Source organism: Sylvia atricapilla, chromosome 1, assembly GCF_009819655.1.
Source record: "Sylvia atricapilla isolate bSylAtr1 chromosome 1, bSylAtr1.pri, whole genome shotgun sequence".
In the NCBI taxonomy this organism is placed as follows: domain Eukaryota; kingdom Metazoa; phylum Chordata; class Aves; order Passeriformes; family Sylviidae; genus Sylvia; species Sylvia atricapilla.
The window spans coordinates 141,998,949-142,008,998 of NC_089140.1; the positions used below are offsets into that span (position 1 = coordinate 141,998,949).

Here is a 10,050-nt window from a genome sequence, read left to right on the forward strand (position 1 = left end):
ATTTCAAAAGCTTCATTAAAAAAATCCTTTTTCCCTTCAAAAGTTGTACTTTCTTCAAATACTATGTGCTTATGATAGAATAAACCACATATATGAGCAACCTAAGAATGGTATGTAATAGAATTTTTTTCTGAAAACTGGTGACTAACACAAGTGCATTTCTGGTGTCCATACCATTGCAGTTTTGATATTTATAGTTAAATTGTGCCCACTTTTTCCTTCTGATTTGCAAGTGTTTGCCTTTGTTAGGTGGTCAGTATCTGATGAAGGTATGTTAATATTCTTGGAAATTAAAGCCTTGAAATTATGATTGACATTGGATATTTGAGCTCCTTTTCCCCCAGAATACACACCTGTTGATTGCATGAGACCTTAGCAGCAGACACAGAAATATCCTTGATGATTGCCTGAGTATTCCCATGGTATTCACAGGAGTAGAACCATAAGATGGCTTGGGTTGGAAGGGACCTTAAAGTTCATCTAGTTCCAACCCCAGTACCTGGGTCAGAAACATTCCTAAATGCTTGGAATATTAAAAAGGAAAGAAGGGCAAGCTCTGTTAAGGAGGAAGGTCTGGAAATAGGCCTGGCATACCAAGAGGTGCTGTGGTAGAGTAATGGCTGCAACATCAATGCCAGAGTCCCCCAGCCAGAGCCGTGCTGGCTCACAGGGCAGCGAGCTCAGCTTAGGCTGGGTGTGAGAGGTTCTGGTTGCTCCACGGGTGATGTCTGCTGGTATCATCCGGAAGGTGATGGTATCACACAGGCACGCAGGACTGACCATAAGTTAGGAAACACTGATCCTTAATAGATGTGGAAGACTGAATACCAGGGATGCAAAGATTAGCTGATAGTGTGCAACAGCAGCAGAGGGAACCCAGGCTGAGGCACCGCACAAAGCAAATCATGAAGTAATTTTAAACTCTCTGTGTCCACTTGTGTTTCTCACTCCTCCCCTGGAGTGGAGCTTGTGCAGCTGGACAATAAAAATGTTCTCTTTGCTTGGGACACCATGAGGACTGCACCCCAGGGCCCTTCCCTGCGGCTGCAAAGGTATTGCAGAACTACCCGAAAGGAATGGAAAGCTATGACAGGTATTAAGTTTGCTGTTATTTCCAGATAAGATTCAAAGATAAACAAATGCATTCAAGTAAAAGCCTAGATTTACAATAACAGAGGAGGAGCTAACAGATAAAACAACATGTATGCATTACATTAAGGCTATACTTAGTGCTCTCTCTCTCTATCTAGATATACATAAATACATATATATACACACATACATATTTGTCTCTTCCTGAGCTGCTCCTGTGTCTCAACTTTTGACTTTGGCTAACTAACTTCTGCATGGAACACTAGTTGGTGTGCCCCTGGGTGCACAGAGTTGCTTATACTTTGCTTTCTTCTTCTGGTAAAGGTGAGGACCTGCAGCTCCTCCAGCTCTAGGTGGATTTATTCTTGTTCTTCTGCCCTTCATTCCCTGGATTGGGCCATTGGGTGTTTTCTGGGAATTGTCAGTATTTCATTCTGCCCCTCCTCCTTAAGGGTACTTCAAAAACATTTCTATTGTCTGTGACACTTTTTGGCTTTTGTTTTTCACTAATTATAGTCTTATCAAAATGCAGCAGTATCACTTTATAAATTATGCATTATGATAAAGAGTACAAATTCCTCTGTGTGTACAGTATATACAGGCTATACAACAAGCCCATTTAGGACACTCAAACACAAACTGATGTTGAGGGTAGGACTGCCAGATCTGCTCCACCTCATTCTTTGTTAGGTTTGGGGACTCATTTGTGTGTTACTGGGTTTTGGTGGACTTGAATAGTGAATACCAAAGGTTTTGCATATCTTCAGGCCAGCCTGCTCTCCTTCCCAGCCTTTCTTTCTAGCATTGCCTGTAAACAGCCACACACACACACACACACTGAGACACACAAAAAGTGGTTACAATATAAAACCCCATATTTTCTAAAAGACACTATGTTACGGGGTTTTTTGCAGTGTCTTGTTCATGGAGTGGTGCAGAAACATGCTCTGGTGTTTTAGATATCACTGTGAGATAGTGCTTGGCAAATGTGGATTTTATTAGCTTATTTTAAGTATTGGCAATCTACATTAAATAAGATTTTTTTTTTCTTTTTTTTCCCGTTCTACTGTCTTATAAATCAGATCATGGTAATGACACCATTGAACAAATCGATGAAGATATAGCTGTGACTCGGAGCCAGATGAACTTTATTTGTCCCATTACACAGGTATGTATCACTGCTGCAGTAATTGACAGGGAAATAGTTATTCCATATTTTTCATTGGTTCATTTATTACAAATCTGCAGTACCTGTTAAACAGCCTTATATTTAACCAGAAAATAGTATAAATTTTAAGCATTATGAGGGGAGAGCAATACTGCTTGGGAAGAAAACCCTTGTAAGCAGGAATGTAGTTTACCAAGCAGGACCTCATCTATAATTTGATTGGAATGCTGTGTATGAGTGAGAAACACATTTCCTGCTGTTTCACATAAAATCTCAAAAGAAGCATTTTCATGGGCATTATCAGTTCCTTTAAATCAATCCTTACTGATTACAGATGACAATGAAGAGGCCAGTACGGAACAAAGTCTGTGGACATAGTTATGAAGAAGACGCCATTCTAGAAATGATCCAGACTCAAAAGCAGAAAAAGAAAAAAGTTCGGTAAGCTAAAAAGAATGTGTGGAAAAGCTATTTGCTTTGCTGTGTAAGTGGAATTTTACTCCACTTTTTCTAGGAAATGTGTTTGGATTGGAAAGGCTGCAGGAAGTAAAACCTCAGCATCTGCCCAAGTCAGAGTCTTCTCATTAGTATTAGACATGTGAAGGTGCTTTTCTTTTTAATGAAAACAATGTGTAAGGAAATATTCAGGAATTGTGTGGGGAAGTTACAGCTACTCGTAGCTGCACAACAGAAGTTAAGACATTTTGTATAGCCATGTCCAACAAAGAAGGACCTCAGTTTCCTAAAATTTAGTTGCTGATTTGTTCCCACTGCTTCTGTAGCAAGCCTTGAAGTAAATGAAAAACAGTGCACTTTCTTTTGCAGTTATATTCCAATACAGCTCAGAAATATCAAAACAACTGAGTGTTAAAGTGAGAAAAATTAAACCACAACATTTTAGGTAGAACAGAATTTATGAATGAGATCAGATAATGCAGTGCAATTCCTTCCATGATGCAGTTAAGTAATTCTTTCCTTATATCACCAAAACAGTCTGTTACTTTTCCACACGGGACATATTTTTATGAATGAAAAGATGTAACAGTTGAATTTTTACATCTCAGATTCTCTGCAGTAAATTTGAAAATGAGAATGATAAGAAAAAAAAAAAGAAAAAGATAAGAGGCTTGAACACTAACACTTTTTGAAGCAAGTTGAGAGGACACATCATCTCACCATTGATTTCACATTTGTTTTAACGCCATTTATGCTAGACTCCCATTCTGGGGCTGGAAACCTTATGGAAACTTGATGGAAACTTACCAGTTGTGGACTTCTTAATAAACGTGCTGTTTACTCAGGAAGGTCTGTCAGAGACCAGCAACCTGATTTCCCTGAAGATAATGCCACAGGCAGCTTATTTCCTCCATCTGTTGATCTGGCGTTTCTGTTAGGCTCTACACAGTCCTCCATGGGAGTTACAAAGGTGGAGCTGGAGTTTTTATTCCATGCTCCTTCCCTGTTACAAGAAAGCCCTGCTATAAAACCAAGCATTAGTTGGGATGCCCAGCCACTACCTCAGTGTCAAAAGAGCTTGAAGAACAAAATGCAAGTACCTTGCTTGTGTTAAGAAGTCTAGGGAAAGATCTGGAATGAGTGCAATATACTGGGAATAACAACAAAACCTGCAATATGCATGGACAGAAACTTGTCTGGAAAAATAAACAGGAATTGGGAAATAGCTCTCAAGTTGGAGGAAAGTGACTTTTCTGGAGGATAGGGAGAGGCTAAAAAAGCGTGTGCTCAACAGCCCAATGACAAGAATACCTTCTCTGATTCTGAATTTAGGATGTTTGTAACTAAATATTCCTCTGTGTTGTTAAATCCATCAGAATAATGTCAATTTAGGAAAAATTGTTGGAGTAGATCAAAAGTTTCAGCCCTGCTGAAAAACAAATAGGGTCACATGATTGAATTTTATTTTACCTTTTAAGAAATGGAAGACTAGAGAAACTCTGGAGTTATAAAAATTGTATCAGCTGTACAACACCTAGCTTTAAAAGCTACCTTATACCAAATAACTGAAATTATTTGTGTAGTCTGAACACCGGCAGTTCTTAATATTGAGCTTTTAGCTTGCAACTTTACCATTTTTACAGCAGTTTTTCCAGTGCTAGAAAAGCACACAGCAATGCCACAGCTTCACTGTAACTAAATTAAGAAGGACTCCTTGGTTTTCTCTGCCCAGTCTGACCAACCTGCTGTAATTTTAAACTTCCTCTTGAAAACGCAGGTGCTTTGAAAACCCATCATCAGCTGTGGTGGGAAGACAGGCCAGCTGTGGCAACAAGTTCCGTGTTTCAGTATCCCAGTCTGGTGGCGTGGCTGCTGGGCTGTGCTCCTGCCAGGGATCTTCCTGTGGGAGCAGGTGTCCTGGCAGAGCAGGGCACGACTACAGGATCCTCTCGATCCCGGCTCTGGAATCAGAGCTGTTGCTCACTCTGGAGACAGAGTAGCTCTTTCCTTACAGGCACTTCCCAGCTGGAATCCACGGGATCCCTTCAGTGCCCTTGGCAGGGCAGTGCCTGCCAGCCCTTCAGCTGACGTACACACAGCCCCGTGCTGACAGACTTGTCACACACTCCTTGAGGCAACTCTTACGTCTCTTGGTTTGCTCACTATTTTCCACTGCCTGGAAGGACATACTAATACTTTATGCTTACAGGAAATGTGGGGAGCTTTCTGAACACTTGTTATTCATTAATCTGGCAAGCTATTGCTGTATTAAGGTGATAAATGGGAAAACTGAGGCACAGAGCAATTAAATGACTGATCTATGACAAACACAGTAAGCTGTGGACAAGTCTGGAGTAAAAGTTGTGAGTAGTGAGTGTAAGTTCAGCACCTCAGAGTAAAGGTACTCTAAGAGAAAAAACATTCAGGAAAAGCGTTACTTCTGACTATAGTTACCATCTGTGTATGTTTGGGCTGCCACCAAAGGAAAATGACCTTTGGTCCCTAAATATCTTTCACCCTACTGTCTTTATCTGGCTGTTTCAAGTAGTTGTAAGACATTTTGCATGTCATTATCATCTAGAGGCTGTTAATTTTACCCCATTTCTCCTTTCTGAGTTTTCACAGCTCATAAAAGGTCAGGTTGATTTTTACACCAGCTAGATAGTCCACTGATTCACCAGTCAGTTGTGGCAAGACTCACTCCCTTTTATTTGTTTCCCTAGAAAATAATTTCCCTACTCATCTGCCAGGGAAGATTATACTTCTGCACTGCAGATTAGTACAGTAAGAGGTATTTACCTGCAGTTTGTTAGAGAGAGAAAGCAACACACAAAGGTGTCCATGCAGTGCTGATATTGCTAATGAAAGCAGCTTGTGTGCTTGAAGCAAGAGAGTGAGCCACAGGTGAAAGGTTCTGTCTCTCACTGTGCTCCTTCTTTCCTTCCTTCAGCTGATGATTCTCACCAGTTGAGATAGATTTGTTTTTTTTTTCCCACATAGAGCTGGTGAAGAGGACAAGAGGTAGCAAGGAACTGACAGAAAGAGTGGATCCCAGATTTAAAAAAGAAAAGCTAGCAGATGCTGTGCAAAAGCCTATATCTGACAAGTACAATTCTTCCAATTTAATGGAGTCTCTCTTTTCTTTCTAACAGATGCCCTAAAATGGGCTGTAGCCATGTTGACGTTAAAGGATCAGATCTTGTACCAGATGAAGCACTTAAAAGAGTGATTGACAGTCAGAATAAACAAAGCTGGTCAACAATGGACACGTGAGCTGGATATGCTACTGCCACAAAGAAAATTTGTTACTAGAGGTCTTGTGAGATAAGTTGCTGATTCTAAATAGGTTGTATAACTGATTGTTATTTGTTAAGTGTTTTATTTATAGGTAAATAATTGTTAAATGTTTCATTTATAGCCAAAGTTGAAGGTCTCTGCTGTCACTTAATAAATTTTCTGAACTTGGGAATATAAGGAATTCCAGTTAAACTTGTTTGGGTTTTTTCTACTTTCCTGAATTTCTAAAAGCTTACATTTGGTAAATAAAGCATGTTTTGCAGCATTTAAACTTCCTTGTCAGCGTGCTAGTTTCTTCAGTGTATGAGAGATGCAGATCCTGCCAGCATGCAGTAATGAGTGTTTTGCTCTATATTGCAGATGGTTCTGTTACTATCTCTGTAACTTACTGGGAATGCTTGGAGTTCTGAGCACTGTGACCAAGGATTTTCAGTGCTTGGGACCATGCCCATGTTTTAACACAAACCTCGGAGATAAATTTTCAGAAGGTTTTGCACACTTATACTTTGTTTGTGGCCACAGAGAAAAACCACTCAGCTTTGAGGATCTTGGCCATTTTTTTTTAAATTTTTGAACTCTCTGTCCTGACTTATGTTTTTCTTTTGAAATTCAGAAGCATTTAATTCAGGCCTTTTGCATCTGGGAGTCCCAGAAGGATTTACTTTAATATTGTAGGCTGGAAGACTACAGTTATTTACAGAGGTATTCCAATAGCTAAATTTTAGATAGTACAAATATATTGTAACCATATGCCTTGGATTGAAAAGCAGTTAATCTCATTTTATATAAGCTTCAGCTATCTATGCTTCTGGGCACAGATCCATAAGAGAACTTCAACTTTGTGACACTATTTATTGCCTAAACTGATCTGAACACATCAGGCAGATAAGCCATATATATACACGAGTTAGAAATAGCCATAGGTAAAAGGAGCTGCCTTGGCAGTCAGGTGGCAATTATCTCTTGGTATATGTAAGCAGAAAATACAGGTTTCTTTGAGCTTTGGGATTCTTAGTGGGCTAGATGGTATTTTCCTGTGTAATTTTTCTGAATTTACAGTCTGACATTTCATGTAAAATGTAGCTGAGGTACCCATATGCTCAGGTTTTCACTCCGGGTTGCTGTTTGCTAACAGCTCGCCTTTCACAGACCATTATTAACCCAAATTGCACTTAAGAGCACAAACCACTTCAAGCTGAAAATTGTTATTTTGTAATTGAAGAATATTAATCTGCAAGCTGATTTCATAGCTGAAAAAGAGAACTGAGCCATTATTACTTGCACTGGGCTTTTGTGTTCAAAACACTTCGTGGGAATTGGCTGGCTAATTTTCATTATGTGGTCTAACCCCCGAGGTCCATCTTTTCCCAACTCGGCAGTGAGCGTGGGTGCTTCTGCCACGGAAGCCCAGCTGAAATAGCTGAAAGGGACTGGGGGGTGGTTGAGCAGTATGTACTTGTTTGTATTTTATGTGTAAAATCAGGTCCCTTTTAAGATACCTCATGGCTTAAACCTATAGTTTTTAAGGTAGATCACTGATTTTCAGTTAAATACCACAAGGGAGGATGTTAACAATAGCAAAAAAACCCACCAAAAACAACCAACCAACCAAAACAGGGAGGGGGAGGGAATGTCCTTTTTGTTTCATCTCTAAGTTTGTGGTTAAATTTATTCTTGAACCATTTCTAAGCAGAACAGTCAGAAACGGAAACTTGCATTGGTTAAACAAGCTCTGCAGTTTCTGACAGTGGTGCATTAACATTGTCCTCTTGGATCTAATTCAATCCCAGTGATAATCAGCCTCCCAAGTTTTCAGATGCAAAGAGTTACATACATTTTCTATGGCCACAAGTGTTGCACCTCAAATTTAGTTTGTGTAGGTGCCTGGGTTGTTTGAGTGTGCCTTCCAATAACACATAACATTATAAATGGTAAATTATACCCAGATTCCTACCAACAAACCGGTGGCAGCAGGTTTGGTTTGTTACCTGTGGCATTTGTACCAGTATAGCCTTGGATTGCTGCAGTTCCTGATACGGTTCGTTGCCCTCATGTTCCAGTGAGTAATGCTGGGAGGGAGATTGCTGTCTTGGTTACACCTTGTTGTCCTACGTGAAAAAGAGGCTTGACCCATCACACTGCTGCACTCAGCCTCTGTTAGCTAATCCACAGGTAATAAGGTGAACTGTCTGCTTAGGATGATGCAGCTGGGAGAAAAAAAAAAACAACAAATCTGAAGCAACACTTCAAATGAAAAGAACAAATAATCACTTATGGCCACTCTAAGAGGAAGGGTATTTTTGGATGTTCATATTCCTGCTTCAAAGTACATCATCTTCCTTCTCTCCTTTGCTAGCCTGAGCCAGGCAGTGTCAGTGAATCAGAGAACCTAAACAGCATGTGACGTGCAGCCTAAGTTCCAAAATCCTTCTTGGTTTCACCTGAAAGAAATGGACTGATTTTTGGCAGCACTCACCTGCCTAGCTTTAATAACAATCACAGCTGAGGTGAATAGGCATGTGGATTTAAACAGAGGTAGGTTTCTTGCTTTTATCAGCAGAGATTCCTCTTTTAAAATACGGCCATGTTATCCAGAAAAAGATACATACTTGTTCACTTGTGTCAGGGTTGCTGGTGAGAGTACTTGAGTCCCATTAGAATCAGGTGCACCACACAGATTCAAGTGCTAGAATAAACTGCCTGTGTTTACAGAAATCAATGAAGTTCTCACCAAAACACATGGCATTTCTTATTTTAAACTATAACATAGCATCCAAGGGATCCTAGTATGATGAATGATTTTTATTTTTTTTTTAACCTGAAACTTGAGCCATCCTGTTGATTTTTGTCATTGCTAGTTCTCTCTTGTTGGTTCTTACAAGTAATTTTCCTCCTTAAATTGAAAGATTCCAGGGCTGGCCATCAGCATCCATTGCAGCTGGCACTTAACTGGGTGCAAGGACAGATTCACCTTGGCAACTGGGGAAGGCTTCAGAGCCTGTCAGCTCACCTGGTGCAAGATAAAACCACTACTGATTCACTGGGGTGGCTGCAGTTAATGGCAGCTCTTTACTCTTTCATTTGCAAAGTTGGGGTTTGTTGTGCAGTTGTGATCTCTCTTTTCCCATGTGTCCCACGTTCCCACTAAACTCCACTCTGGGAAGAAGTAGCTTGAAAGAGTTAAAGAATAAAAATAAGTGCCTGTGATGAATAAGCTGTATGATCTGTATGATTCACAGAAGTGGAAACTCAACAGCAGTTAAACCTTCAAATCTTAATCTGCTTTGGCTATAAGATATCATATGTAAACAGGCATATGTTAACAGTTCACAGGGTAATTTGTGTCTCACTGTCTGACGTCAGGAATTTTGCAATGATATTTTTAAAAAGAAATTCAGAGGTCAGGTGTTGTTTTTTTTTTTCTTTTTCCGTAAGGTGTGCTTTACAAATGCAGCAAACCTCAGTGTAGCTGAGAAGGATCTGTCACTGAAAACTGGTGAGAATCTGTCTCTGCTAGACAAGTTCCACATAGTATTTTGAGGGATTAAAGAAATGTCTAGGCAAATACTGAATTAAAGAAAAGGCAAGAGAGATCCACATACAACAGCTTTCAGTGGTACCCTCAGGCACAAGCCATTAACACAGCTCCATCTCTCACTTGAACAGATTCTTCCTGTGAATTCTCCATTTTACAGCTAGAGACCCTGAAGTTTTCAAATCACTGAAGCCATGACAAAGATAAAAACTAATCAGGCGCATCTCATGGAACATTTGGCACACTTGTGCTGAAAGGAGTGCACATTCCTCTGAATCAAGGACATATTCACCATTACTGCTCTGGAGCTGTGATCTTATTCATTGTAGAAGAATCAAAAAGACTTAAGTCAATGCTCCCTTGAGAAATAACCGGAGCAAAAGCAGGGGCTGCAGGAAGTGATACTGATGACTCAATAACCCAGGCCAACACACTGCCTTATTTTAGACAATGTCCTCTCGGATAGTCATGTTTCCTCATGAGTGGCTGATGACAAAGGTCT

The 10,050-nt window shown here is 40.0% G+C and overlaps 1 protein-coding gene across 2 annotated transcripts in view; it reads left to right on the plus strand.

The window, feature by feature from the left end:
* The window catches only part of NSMCE2 (NSE2 (MMS21) homolog, SMC5-SMC6 complex SUMO ligase), a 134,489-nt gene extending 128,205 nt beyond the window's left edge, over positions 1 to 6,284 (plus strand). For both annotated transcript variants that reach the window (XM_066335966.1, XM_066335976.1), the window contains 3 exons: positions 2,175 to 2,260; positions 2,595 to 2,701; positions 5,869 to 6,284. In XM_066335966.1, the coding sequence (XP_066192063.1) occupies positions 2,175 to 2,260; positions 2,595 to 2,701; positions 5,869 to 5,989 (314 nt within the window). In that variant the 3' untranslated portion in view covers positions 5,990 to 6,284. The remainder of the gene's footprint in view (positions 1 to 2,174; positions 2,261 to 2,594; positions 2,702 to 5,868) is intronic.
* The last annotated feature ends 3,766 nt before the right edge of the window (positions 6,285 to 10,050 follow it).